The 23117-nt window shown below is 38.7% G+C and overlaps 1 protein-coding gene across 4 annotated transcripts in view; it reads right to left on the bottom strand.

The window, feature by feature from the left end:
- The window catches only part of CSNK1A1 (casein kinase 1 alpha 1), a 49149-nt gene extending 26433 nt beyond the window's left edge, over positions 1 to 22716 (bottom strand). For 3 of the 4 annotated variants that reach the window (XM_019534917.1, XM_019534919.1, XM_019534918.1), the window contains exons 1-3: positions 22588 to 22716; positions 2611 to 2737; positions 678 to 776 (exon numbers count right to left, since the gene is read on the bottom strand). In XM_019534917.1, coding sequence (XP_019390462.1) covers positions 678 to 776; positions 2611 to 2700 — 189 coding nt within the window. In that variant the 5' untranslated portion in view covers positions 2701 to 2737; positions 22588 to 22716. The remainder of the gene's footprint in view (positions 1 to 677; positions 777 to 2610; positions 2738 to 22587) is intronic. The other variant, XM_019534920.1, reaches the window with a different exon arrangement.
- Between the last annotated feature and the right edge of the window lie 401 nt (positions 22717 to 23117).

Genomic DNA, 23117 nt, shown 5'->3' with positions numbered 1-23117 from the left:
GTTTTTAGTTAAAATCTCTAACCATTCAACTCATCTCAAACCTTAGTGCTTCTTTCAACTTCATGTGTTTGCACACGTTCAAATACAAATATAAAATTTCAGACAATGCTTCCTTCTAACAGGCTGAATATGATTTTCATATCCACAATCTTGGTGACTGAAAGACTGTCAGTACAAGTCACTGATAATGTTATTTCCTTAGTGTCAGGTATATCAGGCACTCCCATGCAGATAAATGCATTTCAAATTCAAGAAATCAGCTCAGAGCCAAAGAGTTAAGCTTAGATTAACATTACAAAAAGCAAAGTTACCATTATCCCTTAACTTTGATTAAACCGGGGGGGGGGGAAATCACAATTGCACAAAGTGCTTGGGTACTGAATCACTGGATAGTTTATGCAGTATCTGGATTTCTGTGTTTAAACATAATCCTGCATTTAATTCCTAGTCTCTGGTAGGTCAAAGGCCCACATGTTCATATCACTGCCTTTAGCAATATGCACAAGGATAGCCAAGCTCCTGACACTGAAAAATTAATTGTTTTAAACTCTTTGGCACATCAGATTTAGTAAATGACAGAGTTACTCAAGCTGCACAACATGTTCAAAATCTAAGCATTTAGAAAAGCTGTTCTGAGGCATTATCCTCTGTTCTTTCAAGCAAAATATTGCACTAACCTTATTACAGTGACGCCCGATACCCATTAGGAAGTTATCTGGTTTAATGTCTCTGTGTATAAAATTCTTTGTGTGCACATATTCAATTCTACTGATCATCTGTAAAAGAACAGAAAAAAAAAGTCAGGATTTAACAGTAGAAGAGAGAAAGATGCAGATTACTTTGATATTGGAGAAGTATTTTTTTTTAGTAACAGTTTTGTCTTTGGGGATTTTTTTGGTTTTGTTTTTCAAATATGGGATAAAACCTGCAGTATACAAATGCTCACAAAATAACTTCCTTTGGTAGATCTATATTGTTTCTGGTGAAGACAAATTAATCATCCATCATCATCTAACCAGCATTACCAGGCCCCACCAAAAAAAGTTTAAAAGCCTCTAAGTGTTCCATTCCAACGCAAAGCACGAGTAGAAGATAGCGCTTTTACATGGAAGTTACTTTGGGCATCACAGCACAAGTGCTTGTAGCAGGACAGTTTTAGATGTCTTATTTGACATGTGCTTTCTCTCACTGAGTTTCATCATCTGCTGGACAATACCATCATGGCTAAGTCTATGCAACAAAATGAAGGTGAGGTTGTGGCACATGTTAGAATGTATGTGTTAGTTTAAGCCAACTAAGTCAGATGTCAAGAGTGAAGACAATGTGCAGATTTTAGCACATGCTAGCACCTTTGCCACAGCCTCTTTACTCCTGTACCTCTCCATACTAGCTACGTCAAAGCTAGCAATGCTGTACCTGTATGTGCTACAGAAGACCCCCCCTTCTCCCCACTTAGCTGTATAGATATACATTATGTAGTGTTACTGAAGTAAACAGCTTGGTATTGATGCTCTCAGAGCTACAGTTTAATGGATTATGTAGCAATGGCTATCTTTCAGCTTCAGAGCAAGAAATTTAGAGACATTCTTATGCTCCCTACATACCATATGCTTTGGTTTCCTCATAATTAAGCTCCTTGTCACAGCATTTAAAGGATGCTGTTACCACAATACTTCAAATCTAGCTGAGCAAGCAGGCAAGTGGATTCCCATCTAAAGCCAGTACTTCTTTATTGACTAAAAGCAGCTAAGAACAGGGGCAGCTGATACTTATCTCCAAGCATATGTGCTGTAAACTTTTTTGGCCAAAAGCCTGGGTTTCTATGGCCATTTGGCAAAGTGACAGGTTGCTTCTGCTATCAATGAGATAATCTTGGATTAATTTTCAGTGCAAGTCTAAAAACTTTTCTGAAGAGTCCCTTAACTCTTTTCAAGGAACTGAAAGCAGAACAATCAGGTCATTTGCTGGAAAACATACCACTACACTAGTGTCTTATAAAAGTTAATTAGAAGTCATTCTTTACATATAAGGTATTTAGATACCATGTTGATGTTGATAGAAGCATTTAATGCCCAAATTGAGACAAAGGACCTGGCACTCCTAGTACCCTTTATCACTACAGCATCTAGGCTCAAACCCAGAAGTCTGAATTGGGTAATAAGCAAAAAGGGTAGCAGCTCAATTTTTGTCCATACAGGATAACAGTAGACACAAAACCTCTCAATTGGGGCTTTGCTATACCTACTTTTGGCAGGGCAGATGGGATGTCAACCACATGTTCAGCAGAAGCCTATCAATGCTTCATTTAATAAGATTAAACTAAAATTGAAGATTGCTTTCCCCCCATTACCAGCAAATAACCGTTAGTTAAAATGCAAGCATCAACAGCCTGACGAGAATATTAATATTCATTCAGCATTTTTACTGAAGGGTTTAAGACCCATCCTATCAAGAAATCTACCACTACCCTCTCTTTCTTCTTTCAAAAAAATTCTACATGCCTGATATTCACTCAAATATGTGATAGTGAGCCTGACTTATTTAAGAGGATCCATGATGCAGTATACCAAATATCTTATCTCCCTTCCAATCAAACTTTGTTATACATACCTGGTCTGCTAGCATAAGTACTGTTTTCATCGTGAACCTGCGAGAACAGAAGTTGAAGAGGTCTTCCAGGCTGGGTCCGAGAAGATCCATAACTAGAACATTGTAATCCTTTTCTTGACCATACCACCTGAAAAGCAGAGATCTACAATTAACATGAGCCTCACACTCATTAATACTTAACCGCAAGCTGTTAAAGAATGAATATAAAAGCAACCAACTGAAATTCAAGAACACATTTTTACCTGGCACTCGCCTACTAACAAAACAAGACTGTTGAGGCACAAATCCATTTCATATAACTATCTAAACAGACAGTTTTACAGAGTGCTTAGTATTCAGAAGCAAGCCCCTGCTTATCGCTAGACTGGTAGATTTGAGGGTAATTTAACTTCAGTGCATATTGTATAAGGATCATATTGCATTGTATTGCCATTAAACTAAATTTGTTCGGTTCTTAAAATTGGATCCACTCCATTTTGTGCTTCCTGCCATCGATTTCCAGAGAGCAGCAGTTAATTCTGGCTTCTTACTAAGCAACTACTGTTAACCCTGCAAAAAGCACTGACTGAAAAGCTAACTGCTAAGGCATTCTGTTCAGACAGTCTGAGGCTAGGTGCCTAGTCTTTCCCAGCTCCAAGAGGGGTATTCTGCAGACACAAATACAAAATCTCTGCAGAAACCGAGCGGGTATCAACCTACTTTCAAAAAACTCATGATTTCATAGAACAGAGCAAGAAGCTCACTTGCATGGTTACAATTTTCACTTGAGACAATAGAATGGCCTTTTTCTGTTCTTCTATTTTCTGCCATTTTTTTTTAATTAAATAAAAACAAAACACTGCACTACCTCCAAACACCATATCAAGCCACAGGCAGCTGAATAACAAAGCTTGCATTTGGTTGGTACAGTAGTACTTTGCACTCGATATCAATTGAACGAACTAACTGCAATCTCCTCAGAGATGTCTTACAGGTGTTTCTTATGTTCTTAGTCTGTCCATCAAGAATCGTCAAATAAGACTATTTGGAGAGAATTGTACAGCTTGGTTTCTGTAGACTATGAATATTCAAAACACCAGTTCACAATAAAATATATGGTGAAATTAGACATTCCCCACTCTGCTCATGATTCCAGGTTTTTATCCAGGAAAGCAACTTCTGAACATCCATGTAGGCACAGCCTGCGCCAACAGAGAAACAGGATTAAATAATCTAGAGGAGCCGTACTACATGTGACGAGCAAAGGAAGTTATTAGAAGTTTAAAAATTGAGGATACATAATTGAACTATGCTACCCTGCAGAAGGGTCTTGCAAAACAAAGCAGTATCAACTTTTCCAATCTTGAGCAAAAAATATTATAGCAGCAAAAACAAAAAATAAAAGTATTCATTAGGACCAACTGAGGACCTGCCATCCATAGTTTTCCTTCTGCCATATTTGTATAATTTGATGCCACAGCACATTACCATCTTGTTTCTTACACAGCAGGACGTAATAAAAAAAAAAAAAAAAAAAATAGCTCCAATCCTTTCTTTCTGATGCTCAGTGCAAACTCCTCTACACAGAGAACAAAGAATTTCTTCCTTGCTTTTAATTGCTCAATTAAGTATCATGACAAAAGCCTGCTCTCTAAAACATTATTTTTCAAACTTTCTTTTGCAGACCCCTAAAAAATTTCAAATGGAAATGCAGACCTACTTTTACCTACTTTTAATTCATCATAGTCATCTTTTGTGGACCCCTTAGACATAGTCTGCAGACCACAGCTTTAGAGCAGTGGTTTTCAGCCTAAGTCAAAGGGTTGTGCCTCATCTTACCAAGTTTGACTTGGTCTCAGTGACCCATGCCTTTTGTTACCTTCAGGAGAGATTCAGACGAAGCCTAGCGACTTCAACGAAACAAAAAAAGGGGAGCTTTAGCTTCTTGGGTATCTGACCAAAATGGACCTTTTCATAGCATTGGGTATGACTATGATGTTCTGATTTTAGCCTATTTATAGTTGGGTCTAAAAAACCATAGTGGACATTTCTACTTTAGGAGAGGACTTGAGGGGATAGCAGTCATTCAACTTGATTAGAAATTTCTTTCATCTTCTAAATGTCTGTTCCCCTGATCACTAACAAGGTGTCCTACCCGATTAGCTGGTTTCCTTTAAAGCATTTTAAGCACTTTAATTAAATGAAGTGCCCTAAAAACAAAACATTCTGGCTATACTGACATGCTGAGTTAGCTGTAAATAAAGCATTTATTCATTCCACTGAGAATTGCTAATACACAAAGTTTTAACCTGCTGTTCATGTAGCTGCTTCTGCTTTCATAGCCATTTTAAATTCAATATACTGGAATATGGTCTATATTGCTGAAATCAATTGCTGAAAGCGACTCAGTAATACACTAGGTGCGGTGGACAAGCGGTTGAACACACCTCAAACGGGACAGGATGGCAGGTGCCTACATGATACCTTGTAAAAAACAAGTAAGTCTTATGAGAGTTAATGAGGCAGTAGCACAATTGGTGAAACCATTTCTGGTCAGTTATGTTGTCCCCAACAAGACCACCTGAATTTTATGTATTCCCTAGACTAGGCGCCTTTAACACATCTTCCTCTGTACACTTTTTAAAATGCCAATTGATCACTTCATAACTTTTTCCTCCATAAATTGTTATACTTGTCAAGTCTTACTGGGAGGCCCTTTTTTCCTGACCTTGAATCATTCTTGTTGTTCTCATGTAAACTGAAGTTTTTAATCTAGTTGGAAATAGACTCAAATTTCAGACAGAACATGAATTATAACAGTGAGGCAAACTGAAATATTCTATTTATTTTCCATCACTGGATGATGTCTAAACCAAGATTTGATGACTTGTTTAAAAAAAACCTCAGCTAAAGTTATCTGGAATTAATGCACGAATTACTGAGTATTCCAAATCAGTACTGAACTACTACTTGGCTTGTGGCAGAAAGATCCTCCTATAGCACTATGCAGACTGCTCTACACCTGTGGCAAGGTTTACCCAGACACAGAAACACATTATTTAGAACGGACCAAGTTCATGGTTAATTCACTCAACTGACATTAAGGAGCTCTCTGGCCTAAATCCATCTATTCTTCCTTATTTGAAGATGAACTTTTTTTTTTTTTTTTTTTTTTTTTTTTTTTTTTAAGGTTTAGCCCAGGGGTCAGGAACCCATGGCATACGGCATTTTGCTTAGCATGCATGCTTTGGACACAGTGGGGAAGGGGCTGAGTCTGTGGTGCCAGAACAAGGCTAGGGCCCCTCACAGCTCCAACTCCATCCATGCCAGAGGTGCATGTACACCTACTGCCAGCAACAAGCTGGCTCTGCAGATTTCAGTACAGCAGCTTGTAGCCTCTCCAACACTGGCTAAGAGCAACCCAGATTCCATGGCAGACAGCAGAGACCTGCCCAGAGCCTGGGCTGGCTGTGGCAGGTGGCCAGGAGGCCAATGTCTATGGATCCCTGGAGTGGCTTGCTGCTGGTAGCGAGTACATGTGCACCTTGGGATGGACAGTGGAGGAAGAAGCCACAGCTGCGCTGTCACAAGGATTGAGCCCCTCACAACAAGCTGGCTGTCCACCCCAAGGCATGTGTGCACCTACCACCAGCAACAAGCCAGGCCGAGGCTCCAGAGACCTTGATGCAGCAGCCTCCACATCCCAACTGCCTGCCACAGTCAGCCTTGGCTCCGGGCAGGCCCCTACTGCTGCCATGGAGCCCGAGCTACTGGCAGCAGGTGGTGGGGAAGCTGCAAGCTGCTCCACTGTGGTTCAGCTCATTGATGGCAGTGGGTACACATGTGCCTTGGGGCAGACAGCGGGGTAGGGGCTGCAGCTGCACTGCCATAACAAGGATCAGGCCTTTCCCAGTTCCACCAGCATCTCCTTCTGGAACACCAACATCTTACAAGTCAAGGTTGGGATGTTTTTGGCACTGGCCAAAAACGTTGCCAACCCCTGGTTTAGCCATGTAACAACTATACAAACAGACATTTTAAAGCCAGGCACACTAGAATGGAGATTTTTAAGCCAGCTCTGAACAGCCATCTTATCAAGAGCATCTAAAAAGATATTAGCATTCAACACTTTTTAAAAAATAAACTGGAATCATTAGGTTAACACCTTTAAGTTTCTACAAGGTTACTGTTAAGATATTTTGAGTCACTTTCGGAACAAACTTGCTTGCCATAAAAATCAGGCAGAATAAGCCGATGCAGGGCCCTACAGTTTTTGACACTCCATCCTCTGAAGTATATAAAAATATTTTGCCTTTGCTTTCACTTCTGCAGGCTCTTTTAATACCAAAGTGAGTATCTCCATGTTCAATTGCCCTTTAAAATGGCACCATGTTCCATTTACTGTAGAGGCACTGCTGCCAGTGCTATCTATAATAATTATGCTGCCCAATACTTTCCATTTTAAGACTTTCAGCGCAAACAGGTCCCATGAAACAATATTTAAGCAATTATAAAAATCAGGTGAAATTATGACTCTCTGAAGTATGTTACTACTTCATTTGGCAGCTAAAAATCTCCAAAGACTGACTTTATGGGCAAGCTGATACCTACCACCCACAGGCTGTAGAGGACCTTTCCCGAAAGACTTTTTTTTTTTTTTTTTAAAAAGCAATCTGTGGCACTTGGGACAAGAACCAAGACCTAAGAAAGTGCTTCTCTACTGGCACTCGCGAAGCATGGAAGAACAGCTCAACCAGCAAAGACTGAGATAAGGACAGGCAGAAAAGGCCAGAAATGACTGAAGTAAAAATTCCCTTTAGCACCTGTGACAAGGCACAGGAGTCCAGCATCAACATTTCTCAGTTATCAAGGGGATGTGAAGCTTATTAGCTGAACACATTCATCTCCTACTGCTATAAATTTCAGCTCAGTAAAAATATGTGCTGTTAAGGGAGTCTAACCCAGAGTCAGCATTCCACAAAGCCTAGGAAAAATCTGTGCAAAAACATTACATTTTTTCTAGTGTCGATGCTGCCAAGTCAAGCTCTTGGAAGTTAGAAAACACCAGAATTAAGGTCAAGTGTGCAATATGCATGACAGCCTAATTGCATGGTTACAAGCCATTTCTACAGTGTTCCTGCCTCATTCAGTGACCATTATGTATGGTGCTCACTTAACAAGCAACTATCCTACCATATCTCTATCCTCATAAATGGACTAGTGTGGGGATGTTAAATTCAGTAGAATATGCTTGAGCATATTTTGACCATCTGTACAATCCAAGTGGCACTGCATCTGGCAATACTTGTATCATCAGTTCTTGGCCCCTTCTCCATGTCCACATCCTAGTCTTTGCCTTGCCCCTCTGCCAATAGCTCTGCTTTTCCACAGTGCCAGAGTGCCAGCAGGGGAAACACGGGTCTTCCTAGACCTCCATTCTGGTGCCAGTAAGCACTTACAAAAGCACTTTCACCTTCTGCCTGTACCTACAGGTACTCGGCTCTTTTTTTATGAAGTATTTTCCATTTGGAACACCTTACAGTTTGGATTACATTTTATTTAACCTACTTAAAAAAAAAATCAAAATGGTGCAGTTTAACATTTAAAGCTGAAAAAATTCTTAATGAATTTGTCTAACTTTGCAGACCTTTTAATATTTATCTTAAGAACAAAGTTGTGCGTCAAAGAGGTATAACAACACTGCTTTAAGACCAAGGGACTTTAGACTATAAGGAAAAGTGAATGCATGACATACAAAGTTGAACCAGCTTTGAACAGACAACTTTGAACAAATACCATTTAAAGATTCTTTACGTATACATGTGTGAGCACACTTTTTTAAAATAAACCTTTTCCTCAATACATCCTGACAACTTTCTCTCGCTCCTGACCACATGAGCTTTATAAATATCAGTTGAGACCGAACAAAGTAAATGCTAAATTTAACCATGTTTTTACACATCTATAAAATAGAGGTTTCTCCCCTCAAAAAAGGCCTACTCAACTGGAATAACTGCATACATTTCAGCAGGATCAATAAATTATTAAAATTATCTTATGGTGAAAGATTCTGCCAGTTTCAAAATAGCTCTTTCTAAAAAACAGAATGAAATAGAATATAGAATAGTTCCTTTCTGAGACTATTACTCCTGGAGCTTAGAATGTGTTAAAGCCTCATGTTCTTCCTTGGCCACCTCTCCCAAAAAATCCACTACATTTTGGTCAGCTGCCCTGGATCATCTCTCTTCTGGATCATATGCTGTCATTCTACACCAAAAAGATATGTACATTAAAAAAGGGGGGTAAAAGAAAAAAAAAAAAAGACACCAAAAAATATATATACAGGGTGTTTATAAAGTCCTTGTGCTACTTTAAATTAATAACTTTGGCCATACACATGATAGAAGCAAACTGTAAACAGTAGTTGAAAGCATAATTCATTAAGTTTTTAACATAGAATAAGCATATTCTTTTTCATTTTATTTCAGACCCCATAACTGAAAATGAAAATAACTTCCAAAGTGAGTTGGAAAAATCAGATTGGACAACATATCACAAAAGACAGCCATTATGTTAAAGTCTAGAATTCTGAGATTTACTGTGTTAAAACTTAATTAATTCTGCTTTCATCTGCCATTTAGAGTTTGTTTCCATTATGCACGTCCAAAGTTAATAAAATTTAAATTTGCACAAGGACTTTATAAACACCCTGTATATTCAAAAAATATATTTATATATATCTTTTAAATGTAGAAGGTAGCCCATATACAATTTCAGATTACAAAATAATCTTACAAAATAAATCATGTCAACATAACCAGCCTTTAAAATAGGAGATGTTAGTATTATTCATGGCTTAACAGACTTGCCATTGAGAATAAATATTCCAAAGAGCAAGACTAAGAGTTAGAGGAATTTTAAATGGGAAAATATCGTATTCTCACCCTTATATTTAAACTGCCGTTTTAAATTTCTTCACTGGCACGTCATGTTGAAGAAATTGTTCTCTCTGTTCATTTATCTGCAGTCATTAGATGGGGTAAAAAAGCTTTGAATAAATTCTGTGCTCTCCGTTTCGCTAAACGCTATAAATCATAACTAGAACATTTCAAGAACATGGATTAAAAGGAAGCTACATCTTGGCGATTCAAAGTTTGTTTGGTGGTTGTTATGCCTAAAAAGGTCAGGAGTGAAAAATTACAGAATCTGGGCTCTCACAAGAAAACCCCTCTGGAAAATGAATTTCCCATACAAAAAGATGCATCATGTAGCCTACTCCATGCTTGAATATTCATGTTAGCAACCTTAGCTGGTATGCAGGTGTACAGGCAAAAGCAAAAATCAAATGCATCTCCAATTCACTACAGATTTTTTATAAAAGTGAGCACCGGCTTACATAAGACACTTCTGCCACAAATTAGGGCAGCAAAAATTACATCATGCCAGATTACCTTTCAAAGGTCCACCATTGTAGCAATCATGAGTTCAGGGGTACATTACCATCAACTCAGCCCCAAAATAGATCTTTATGGAACTGTAACTTTCTAGCCAGCAACCAGATGCTACAAGAAGCTCAGATTACAAATTCTTCCAAACCTCTTCCGCAATTGACCAAGTGCTGGCCTTTCAGACTTAAATTCACTTAAATGCATGAATGAATACGTTTCGTACTCCCAGCACATCCCAAAACAAAGATTAATGTTTTTTTCAGCTGTTTAGTCTTAGTTTTTCAATCCCCCCCAAATGGATATGATCTGTGAACAGTAGGACACATGCCAATCACCTGAACTGGGATTTATATTTTTTTTTAAAACCATGAGGATTACCAATCTACGTCTCACAAGTGCACAAGATTCCCAGAAAGGAATTTTGGTTTTGTGGCTTAAAAAGAATATACATTCCCATAGCAAGAGCTCATTTTGCACGTGTGCAATTTTTTGTGGGTGTTGTTTTGTTTTGTTTTATTTTATATATCAATAGCTTTTAATCTCTCTCAGATCTAAGTGCCCTAGTAAGAATTTATAATATTCTAGCAAACGGACTACAATGCAAAGAGTTCAGAGTTTTTCCAAGAACAGGTAGCATCAAAATCAACAACTAATTTGAGACAGCCATTTTATGGCTAGAATAAAATGGTTGACTTGCAGGGCAAGTTTATGTATTCCTGGATCACACAGATGAGAAAACTGACAGGTCAACTGAGAGAGCCTTGAATGCTGAAGGCCAGATACAGCAGAGCTGCAACCATGTTGCAAGTTTGCTTATACCCTAATTGTTTATAACCCCTTCTCTAAATCAGCGAAAAGTTTATATTCATTAAAACGCTGAGCAATACAAAACTTGCTGGTTGTGAGGCAATGCCTTCTTTTAAACTGCTTGTCAAAATTTGGCTTAAGCTTGTGACATTTGTAAGAGTGCAAATCATGTATGCACCAAGGTCCACAAGCAGAACTGAGGAACCTGTTTGTAGCAAATGTGCTTCAATGACTGTTACTATGCTGGGCAACTGAGTCACATGACACTTGTATGAGAACGTCCGAGAAACTTTTGAATTCCAAAACCCATATGGTCAAGCAGGCATGCTGACAAGTCACGTGACTCGTGTCAAAGTTTACTCAAACACATGTTTTTTTAATTCCTTTAATGCTGGGGTGGGCCAAGTATGGCCTACCAGGCCATTCTATAAAGCCCATGGGCCCCCTAAAAAATTTAGAAAATAAATATTTATCTGCCCCTGGCTGACTCTCATGCAGTAAGTGGCCCTCCGCCCAAAATAACTGCCTGTCCCTGCTTCAATGACTAACTTTGAAGAAAAAAAAAAATCCAGTAAAAGTTTTGAGGCCACTAGAACTAGGTCATAGATATGCTAGTTAACCTAAAAGCATTATCCCCTGTGTACAATGTGCTTTGGGAGAATTAGTTTAACATATATATTCTGACACCCTGAAAAATGCACACATTAAGAATATGGTCAGCAGCAAAATTCAGAACAGCCTAAGAAACCAGGCCATCACCACAGCAAGTATGCTACAAACTAATATTGCTCTATCTTTATAATCAATTTTACTTTTCAAAACAGATCAATCCTCTACATAGCACTGAGTAGAGAGAGAAAAGAGGGTGGAAGACAACTCAATAGACCCCTACATTTTCTATGTCAACTCAAAAGCTAGGAAGAGTGTAGGAGTGATTTTTGGGCTATGCCATACTAACTGTTGCACAAACCAGCAATTAATAGTTCAGTTTCAAATAAGAAGTTAGTATATTAGGTAAGGATTTGCTGGCAGCAATCCAACAGCCTCAAGCCGCACCACAAATGACTGCGTGCAAAATGTTTACGTATAACCTCATAAGTGAGTAACAGGAAGCAGTTTTAAAAAAAACCGCATGAAACTGCTTGCAAATCTACAAAGTCAGCCAAAACTTAGAGCACAGATATTATTTAAAGCTCCAGAACAGCAAATAAAGGACATCTAATTTTCAGGCAAACATCCCAAGAACAGTCAGTCTAGAATTCATAACCATGGTCATGTGTACACCAGGAGCACTTAGTGCTCTGGTATCTTTGTAATAGCAAAGTGGCAAAACAGACCATTATTCTGGCTAAGCTGGATCTTGCATTGGCATCATGGACTCACGAAAGGAAACAAGAAATGCTGTGGGGGAGGAGGGAAAAAGGAAGCGAAGGAGAAGGGTAATTTTTCTGTTGTAACTGACAGCTATTCAGTACATCAGAAGCACCGAGCTATGATCCCCAACTACCACAGCTGTACCAGCAAGCCACATCTAATAACAGTTTTAGCCTGCCTACATAAAACCTGAAGCAAGAAGTAGCCTTGGTGTATTTCTGAGATATAAAGATATATCTTCTATCAAAAGTACATATGTGTAGAAAAAGCTGCTGTCACAAGTTGCTGGCATCAAGTTAAGCCAGCTTAAAAAAAGCAGAACCATAGACCTCGTGTACAAAAGCAGAACTGCAGTGCTTCTCAAACTACACTCTTGGAAACACCGGAAAGTGCACCACTGAGGTGTGTGGATTTATCATCGCTGCTTGGAATGTTGCATATAATTTGTGCTCTTATGTTGTGGGAGAAGCTTACACTGCTCTAGCCTATAATTTTTCTGACTAATAGCAAGCAACTGGTTTATCAGTTCTTCTTTAGTTATGGAGGTGCCACATGGGAAATTAAGCTGAAGACGATTAGTATAAGAATTCTAGTAGACTAAAGGGGAAATGACACCAGACTATGCTTGAAAGGGACTTATTAGGTTAGAGGTAGGTTTCTTGTGGACTTCAGACTGAACCAAGTTTATTCATAAATTTGGCACAAAAGGGAAAAAATGCTAATGAAAAAGTGCCAGTGCTGAACATGGGAGACATCTATACAGAGAAAAAAAGAAATCACAATATAGAATATCAGAAATTAGGTACAAGTGCCCCAAGGAAAAAAAAAATCAACTATATTTAAATTATTTCTGAGATATTTCCTTAACTTATTAAAATCTTCCAGTAATAGAAATTCCACATCGCTGTAAGTAATCTGTGACAGCACTAAACTATTCTTATGGTTAGAAAGTTCTCATTGTTTAACCACAACAAGGGGGAACGAAGTTTAAACCTATTATTTTTTGTCCCAACCCCAGTAGGCATAACTTTGGGGAGAGGTATAAGGTTACTACAACCTCAGAAGTTTACATTTCAGAAGACCTGCATCACCTCTCAGTCTTCTCTAAACTGAAAAAATGATATGTAGAGATGGATGTAGTTACATCTATATCTATAGATCTATTACTCACTCATAAGTAGATCTAGCTATCTATACAGATATTTCAGTCTTTCTTTATAGATCACCTTTTTTAGTCTTCAAATTATTTATGAAGAAGTCCTAGGGAAAGCAATAAATTGTCCCACGCCTTTCCTGAAGTGCCACAATCAAAACTAGATACAAAATTCCAGCTGAGCACAATGTTAAGACTACTTTAGGTCTCTTATAATATGATACTCCTATGATCCCTCTTTGGCACTGGCCTTGGGTTTTTTTTATAACAATATGACATTGTTGACTGTGTTTGCTTTGCGGTCTAGCATAATCCTACATCCTTCTGTGCAGAACTGTTGCCTAGTCCATTGGTCTCCACCTTGTATTTGATCATTCCCTAAATGTAGTATCCTGCACTTGTCCCCAGATTGTCAATTCTCCAATGTAAGTTTATTTAAACCTTAATTTGAGCTCCAAAGTGCTTGCTTCTATCCCCACTTGGTACAGTCTGCAAACTGAAAGAAGTTACACTTCCCTCCAAGTTATCAATGAAAAGACCGACTAAGATCCAGAGCAGATCCCTATGGACCTACTTGGTATGTCCCTGCAGTTTGAGAAGGAGCCATAGATAGCTCTTGAGCTTAGGTTTATTAACAGATTCTGCTTTTCTCCCTTCTTCCCCTCCTAGAATTGTGAACTCCATCTCATGGACAATGTCACAAAGCTGCCTTCCAACTTCACAGCCTCAGCAAGTTTCTGCTGTTGATCCCAATCAAATTTAAAAAAAAAAAAACACCCTCTTTTTCCCCCAACCTTAGTGTCTAGAAGACTTCAAAAAAGTTGTCTCTAACATGTTCCTTGCCTGAGAGATGCTGGAATAGGCAAGTCACTCTTACTCCATTACCACAAAGTCCTACAGTTTGTCCGATTCTGTTAATTGGTCAAAGTCTCACCCCCCTGACAACCCACTGAACTTCTGGTGCCCTGCCAGTAGCCATGGGGGGAGGAGGGAGAAGGAAGAGGAAGAATGACCTACTGCAAAAAATTTGGGTTCTTGGGCTTCAGTGGACATTATAAAGCATCACAACTATCTTTGGTCTTCTTTCCTTCTATTTTACTCAGTGACTTTCAACAAGACTTTAGTTTAAATATCCAAAACATTAGGCAAACTGATCAATCACTCTCTTTGTTAAGCATCCTACGAACATAACACTTGCTCTGCCACCCCAAAGTTTAAGCTTTGAGGATGACGTTTGTGAAAGAGTGCATCTTACCAGCCTTGTTAAACTTAGTTTAAGAAGTCCTTCTTGCCAGATTAGTTAGTCTGTGAACAAAGATACTCTTCCTTCTTCATAAGAGGTGTCTCATTGGGATATTACCCCATGGTCTAGAAAGCCAAAGTCCTCCCAGAAACACCATATATGCAGCCCTGAATTTATCTCCAGGATGTGAATACAATTGCAAATTGTATCATACAGAGAGAACTAGATGAACCTGAACACAGGACTAATAGAAGTGGCATGAACTTCCACAGTACAGAAATACAAAGATAGGAATGTAAGGATTAATAAGATTTTTGTTTGCTAGGAGCTCTTCAATTAAGATGGAACTAAAACAATTCAGTCTTCCTAAAAAAGAAAACACTCAAGAGAGACAGCGATGAAAAAACGATAAGTGATCCTACAATGTATCCTTATGACTATGACAAATACATGAATGCTGCTGAACAAGGTCCTGGTGAGATCTCCTCTGGAACGCTGTACATGAAGCTGGAAAACCCAAATTTAGAACAGAAGAACATGAAGTGTAACAGGTATAGAGGACCACTGGAGTAATCAGGGGAACTGATAAACTCTTTAATAAGAGGATATTGCAAGAGCCTGGCTGGTTTACCTTAGCAAAGTCCAAGCAACAATATGGTTGCTCTCCAAGTGTAAATGGGGGTAAGAATATAGGAACAACTTTTTTTAAATTAAGGGATAACATTAAACACAACATATACAAACAGATGGGTATAAACCAGCTATAAATACATTTTAGTTGAAAATTAAAGCACTTTCTAACCACGAGAGCAATGAGCTTTGGAAACAGCCTCCAGAAGTAGCAGATGCAAAAATCTATTTTGCAGATGAAGTTCCATCCGCTGATTAAATGATCCATCAGATTATAACATAGTACCTGTAACAGCAGAAGCCTGGACTTGAGTCCACAGGGTTGTAAGGGACCTAACAATTCATTTCTTTACAGCAGTCACCTTCCAACAACTCAAGATCAAAAGCAAGCAGACAAGTTTGCTGAGAACCAAGTATGTCCGGTTTACATCTGTTTGACAATTTAAAGCTTAGATACAAAGATCTTGAGATAATCACAAACGGAGTCCAAATATCCAAAATAGACAGCCTGCATTTGATTTGAGCCTAAATTTCCAGAATATTTTATATTATGTACATGGTATGGTTTAGTATTTCCCAAGACTGTAAAAATGAAGTCAGCTTAGAAAAAGTAGTAATACAAAACATATTTAAATGTAGCACGACTAGAATTTGTGAAATATTAAGCAGCTATCATTCACTATGGCAACTAACATTAGGTATAAATTAGGCCACACAAGTACTAAGTTAAGGAACAGAAACTGAACACTTAATATTATTAACTAGCTGCTAAAAATAAGATACTCTAATACTTTTGCAGTGTTAAAGAAAAAAATTATGAATCAATATATAAAGCATGCTAAGGCACCTCCATCCTCTTAAATGACAGCATGGTAATTTGACTTGACCTGTGTTCTTGATGATGCATACGAACTTCCCGTGAGCCTACAGTTACACAGGTAATCTTTCAACATGAAGAAGATGCACAGGAAGAGCTTTCTTCCAATATTTAGCTATGACAGTGCCTCTGCTGCTGGTTAAGCAGGATAAAAACCCAAAACAAAGTATACCTTGTCATCTCCTGCAAGGTAAAAGCTGGGGCCAGAGATAGAGAAACCTATGCATCAAAGAGGGCCCAAAACAGATTTGGTCTCAATGGAAAATGATACCCTATACTGGCAGGGAATCTAGATGCAGCTACAAATATGAAGCCAGGCCTACTCACAGCACCAGCTCTTTCTAAAGCAGTGTTTTTTAAAGCAAGGTGATGCCAATGGATTTCAGAGTTATCCCTCTCTGCCATCTCTCATTAACAGATGGTGATTTGTTTTGTTTTTCAATCCTAGTTTGGAACTGCTTACTGGAGACAAAGAATGCCTCCTTGCACTACTTATTAAAATAAACTAACTAAAAGAAGACATCAATTTGAAAAAATAGGGTCAAAAAAAAAAAAATTTGTGCATCTCATTACTAGACTAAAGGATTAATAACCAAAAACAGATCACCTTGAATATTACATAGCTCTTTCCTCTATAAAGTGTATTAATTAGCTATACTAATACACTGTTCATGACAGTAGTAACAGAAGGAGAAACAAGTGAAAATGAATCCAAAAGTCTTTAAACATTTTTAGATGGATTTTAAAAAATCCTGCATGAAAATACATGAAGGGCTCTTTATGTCATAAACGGGTATTCTTCTCTAAATTAATGGCTTGAATGCATTCCCTGGTGAGTTAAAAATACTGCGCTTTAAGAGTCAGTGGTACAGTTTAACATTTTTATAGGAGAAAGCTGAGTCTAAAGCAATGCCAGTAACCTTGATTCTACTTCAAATGACTGAATTCAAATGTCATTTTAATGACAAATGATGTGAAGCTGGCTAAACTCCTATACTAAGAGCTTGGGCCAGACTCTGTGAACCCTGCAGGTCATCTCAGGCAAAAATATCAAGATCATTCAAATTTTACAGAATGTCTTCACAAATCTAATAAGAAAGCAGCTTTGATTCCCCTCTGCCCCGCTCCCTCCCTGAATACAAAAATTAATGAGTCACTAAGCACCTGAGGAAAAAAAAACCACTTCCTTAAAATCAGAGCAACGTAAGTGACATTGCAGCAGGGAAGCAAGCCTGAAAGAACTAGGATTTATTTAAGTCTGGAGAAGAGAAGAATGGGAAAGGATGGAACACTGATAATTCTTCAAGTACCTGAAGAGCAATTAGAGCAAGGACGGAAATAGGCTCTTCTCTGTGGCTGTAGTGGACAGGACTAGGAGAAGTGGCCCCAAGCTGCAGCAGAGAAATTTAATTTGGAGATTAGGGAGAAACTTTCTGATTATGAAGGTGGTCAAGCATTGGAATAGGCTACTTAAAAGAAATTATGGAATCTCCATCCTTGGAATTTTTCAAGAGCAGGTTAGACAAACACATGACTTGGCTGAGACAGTTTAGTCAAGGCTGATCCTGCCTTGAGCACAGGGCTGGACTAGGTGACCTTGTGTGGTCCCTTCCAGCCCTATGGTCCTATATATGGGGGAAGTAGGAAGATACAGTACTTATATTTCTAGATTATGCAATTCGTTAAAATCTTCTGGTCTTTTTTTTTGCCTTTAAGTATCAGCCAGAGTCTGTGGGGTCTTGTCCACACAAGCACAATGGCAACAGTATCACATACACGGAACAATAGTTTTATTCTTCATAAATGCAATATCTAGCACATTGTATAATAACCCAGGGACATCAATTACAAACCAAGTGACCAATATCAAACAAGAAAAGCCTCCAGCTAAAGGAAGCATTAAAAGGATTTTTAAATGTTTATTAATTTATGAGCATCTGATATAAAACTCTAGTTTGAAAGCAGACAACCACCAAGATGCTAGGGTGTGCATTTAGGTGAACTGACATTAGTAATGCCTCAGGACTAGTTGAGTTTAGCACAAATATCTGACTAATAAGTGAATTTATCACTTACAGAGCATCTGACTCAGCAATTATAAGAAATTACATAAGCACCACAAATGAACTGAACATAGAATTTTACTGTTCTGTTCTTAGTTAAACGCATTAAGACTTAAAGGCCCCATCATATAATGGCAACAATTCTGTAATGATTAGATGATATAATCCTAAGGGGTAAAAAAGTTGTATTCCTACAGAATAAGCTCAATTGTATCTTGTATTTTTCTGCTACTATTCTATACCCTTGCAAGAGACCCCTTGGGTAGAGATAAACTTTGATTGCCTGTCTTGTTGTCAATTGTGGATGTCTTTCAAAGGGATGTGCAAGTATACGGGCATTCTAAGTACTACTGACCATAGCTCTTTCATTTTCCAGGGGGGATTTCCAAATAACTTCAAGTCTTAGAATTTTTTAATGACTCTGTTCTTACTGTGTCTCCTTTTGGCTCCCATTAACTTTTAACCAGTAGCTAGCTGCCAAGACACACCTACATAACCGACCTAAGTAAATATACACATGAAAAGAGTGTAAGGTGCATCTTGAAAGACATGAGTTGCAATAAATGTATGGGGGGGGGCGAGGGGGGGAGATTAAAAAACACCAAATCAATCCCAAAGAATTCAAATCATAAAAGCTATCACTCAAATGTACTAAATCAGCCACAGTCAAACCCCAAATTAAGGGGCTGATCAATAGAGTTAACAAGATGAATGTGTTGCCAGGACAAAAGGAGAGCAAAATGATGGCCCAGAAGATCAAAAGACTTCCAAGAAAGAAGGGACTTCATACTGTGCCCTAAAGACAAATCTGATGGACTGATTTTAATCAGTTTAAGCATAAGCTTGATCTAGGCACCCTTCTTCAAAAAGAAACTCCAACTACAACATGGACATTTGAAAAAGCACATTATAAAATTCAAGAACTAACAGTGCATTGATATGAGGCCTTGGATTTTTGATTCCAACCCTTAGAAGTGTTTGAGAGAGCTCATATACTGTTGGCATTCAAAGCTCTTATAGGTGATATGAAATAGTTTGCCAGATCACAATTTTAAATTAACACTTTATCTTATTTCTATGATAGCCTGTGAGGTTGCTTTAAAGATTTAGTCAATTTATCATGACATTTCAAGTGTCATGCACACTTATCTTGTTTTTGCTGGTTTTATACAGGTACATTTTGACCACATTTAAAGAAGAGGAGTTCATTTTTTTAACAAAAAAGTTTCAAAGGCAGAAGTGTTAGTCACTCTAGCCTTGTACTAACTGCTTTATGACCTGGAAAGCATGTCAGACGCTCTTAGTAGAGGTTATACTGCATGACCATTAATTTAGTAACTCAGTAGTTCTTGTACAGCATAAGATTTCTCAAGCACAGCTTGTCATCCTTGAATATGCTGAACAAAAGGAATGAGAAAGATGATTCCTCCAATTTACAGATGGGGAACTGAGGCAGGAAGTTATGCAACTCACCCAAGGTAATACAGCAAGCCAGTGACAAAGAGCTAGGAAACAGGCACTCCTATTCAAGCACCCTATCCACTGGATCATGCTGCTTCCTCCCATGGTTTTTATCCTTCTAAAACCTACATTTCTTACACATGTATTGCAACAATTCAAGAGATAGTCCTTTTTCAAATGGTTTCATGAGAACTTCATTTGAAGAGAGTATTGTAGTTGTTAAAGTTTTATGGCAGAACAATGTGTTATGAAACACCTGCAAGCTGAACAAAACAAAAAGGAAACCAATATTCTCTGCTTTACAGGCTGATTAAGAAAACACCCATGTACTGGGGGAAAAAAGCTAGCACCATAAGCATACTATGCTGATCTTCAAGACCAAATCCAGACTAATTTTCTACATAATGCATATATACATTTGATAGATATTCATATGATACAGTCCATTTAATAAGCTGTATTATTCAAACTTCTTTCAGAGCATCAGATGTATTTGGCTTGAATCAGATTCCACCATGACTAACATTTAAAGCAAGCTATTTAGTGAAGTTCTTATTTTCCTAATAACTAGGATAGAAAAAGCAGGATAAAAAGAGCTTTATTTTACATTCCCTTCATCTTTCATCATCCCCAGCAACGTGGTAGTTGTTAACAGAAAGGAAGTTACAGAAACTATTCAAAATACAATTTTGATTTAAAAAGTGCGTGTTTGTATATACGCACAACAAAAACACTTCCAAAATATTAGAGAGCTTTAAGCAAGTTCTAAAAAGTATATACTACAAGGTAGTGTGCAACACCAGTGAGAACCTGGAAGTGAAAATGACTTAAAGATTCGTCTCTTTCACACCATAAGATCAGCTGCTCATGTTGAAGTATAGTCAGATCAAGGAGTGACCCAAGTAGTTTGGTCACTCCTTGAATATCAATTACAAGGCCTCCCTCAACCAGCCTGCACTTTCATACATCATTGTTCTGTTCTCTGAATAAAAACAAAACAAAAACCAACTCACTCCCCTGCTGCTGAGTAAAAAAAAAAAGCCATTTGAAGTAACTGTATATAACCGATAACAAAAAATGAAGTTACACAAAATGCTGTCAAGCACAAAGCATCTGTATTTCAGTGTTAGCATATCCATTATCTCCATCTTATCTATTATGTAGTCACAATGTAACTTCTGAACAGGTCATTTCAGATCATTGCTCCCTTTGTGCTTCACAGCTTGGAAAAAAAATGACAAGTCATTTTTGGAGCTCAACCACATCCTTTTGAACTGCATTGTAATTTTTGCTATGTGAATTACTTCAAAATTAAGAAGGTTTGCTGCACACTGCAGTTTTCATTTAAAGAAAAACTATTCACTTGAGAGCTTGCTTTTCTAGACTTGTAACAAAAACAGCAAATACCTGTTTGTTTTGCAGTTTTCCCAGGATAGCTTTGTTTTAACATGTAGCTAAAGAGTAGACTTTTCAATTGCAAATTTCAATAGTTTCTTCACAATTGTAAGAAGGAAAAGCCATCTTTGAAGAGAAGGCCTGAACTGCAGTTGTGGAATAAAGACTATAGCTAAGAATTCCACAATTATAGTTACACCTAGAGGTTTTTACTTCATGCAAGTACATTTATTTTATCATAACAGGCTGTACTGATTCTACAAAGGGTGTAGATATACAAGACAACAGTGCCTCTCAGTTAAGGCCTAGCTGGCATACATGTGAGAGCTATTAGTAAATTAGGGGCAGAAAAAAAAACACAAAAGCATTTTATTGAATAAGATGTGCAGCTCTCAAAGTTAGGGAAAGTTTCCAGAACAACACCCTACACACGCAATGATAATCACAACATTCTACAAGGTCTGTTGGATTATCCCAGGATTAGTATTTGCATACTAATACACACAAACAAAATAAAAAGTTAACAAGCTTAAAGTCAGTAGAGAGCTATTAGCTTTATATTTCATTACTAATAAACTCAGTAACTGGTTGTAGTCATGCACCTCACATTGCAGAAGTCAGAGGCAACTGACTGAATTTAACATGATATACTTAAGCATTAATAAAATCTCTTCTAAGGGAAAAAACATTCTGAATAAAAACAAACACTCCCAAAATAACCCAACACAGAAAGGCCTTATCCATAGCTAAAAATTCCTCTTCATACCAGTGTTACTCCAGAGCTCCAGTGAGTGAAGCCAAACAATACTGGATTTATTTTCTATCACTTAGTGCAGTGACCAGATCCAAAAGCCCACTACGCTAAAAATTCAAGAACAGTTTGACTAATCTCCTTTTGTTCCATTACAGAAAAAGAAGGGAAATCTTCAACAAGTCTGAATCAAGGAGGCTACACAGCTAGTAAACAGGAGGAAGAATAATCTCAGAACTGTAACTCTGTAGAGGGCTAAGTGACATCTCTTGCAGGCCAATGAAAGTGGCTGCTATTCTGTTCCCTGCTCTAAGCAGTCTCAAGCCTTCCAGGTATCACTATACTGGGAGAGAGAGATACATGCCAGAGCATATCCCTTGTCCCAACAGAAGATGGGGGGGAGGGTTAATCACAGCCATCCGCCATTTTCTGAGAAGAGGAGGAAGACATGTTGGAACACACACACACACACACACACACACACACACAATACACAAAAGAGAGCAGCCATTTCAACACTGGCCCCAAATCACAACCTCATCAGAAGCACCATGCTCTCAAAGACAGCCCATAATCCCAACTGCTGAAAGGTTTTTCCTCTTCTTTGGAACTGCCACAGAAAGGGCCGACACCTACAGATCAGGAACAGAAGGACCGGGCTGGAGTTCTGCTGCCTTGCGCAGACTGCCAAATGCCTGGCCAGGCCCCACTCTTCTCCAAATCTGAATCCCCAGGAAACACTATCGTACCCAACACGAAGTGCCACGGGTGAGCCCACGGCGCATGTGAATCTTACCGTATGTGCGGGATGCCGACTCCCCCTTGCAGGATCTTGTACAGTTTGCTTTCGTACAGCAGCTGGGGATGTCTAGCTTTCTGAGACTCCAACTTCACAGCCACTTCCTGCAGGGGAGGCAACAGGGATCAGAGCCGCCATCCGCACAACCAGACCCACCGCTGGAGCTGAAGAGGAACTTAAGAGGAAGGCTGGCCTCCACCCTCCCCAACAAAACCCTGCTCAGAGGAACACAAATACGAATTTTCTAGGGCTCCTAACACTAGCTCAAGACCCCATGTATCCGGCAGGCTCCTCAAACAAGCACAATCCACCAGGCTCTGAACACGCATTCTGGGGAGGCAAAACCAGCTACAGACGTTTCCAGTCTTCAGATCCAAACACCACAGGAAAGGTCTCTGAGGAACTAAAAACAGAGCCAAGGCAGGGGGCATCTCTGTCTCCAGGCCCTGCTCCCAGGGACACAAGAGGAACGTCCCCCGCACAGGAGGTAATGAGGAAAAGGGCAGGCAGGAGATGCCCCTGCCCAG

This window comes from Crocodylus porosus, unplaced genomic scaffold (assembly GCF_001723895.1).
Source record: "Crocodylus porosus isolate Cpor-Errol unplaced genomic scaffold, CroPor_comp1, whole genome shotgun sequence".
Classification (NCBI taxonomy): domain Eukaryota; kingdom Metazoa; phylum Chordata; order Crocodylia; family Crocodylidae; genus Crocodylus; species Crocodylus porosus.
The sequence above is the reverse complement of the archived record's forward strand: the minus strand, read 5'-3'. Positions and strand labels throughout refer to the sequence as shown.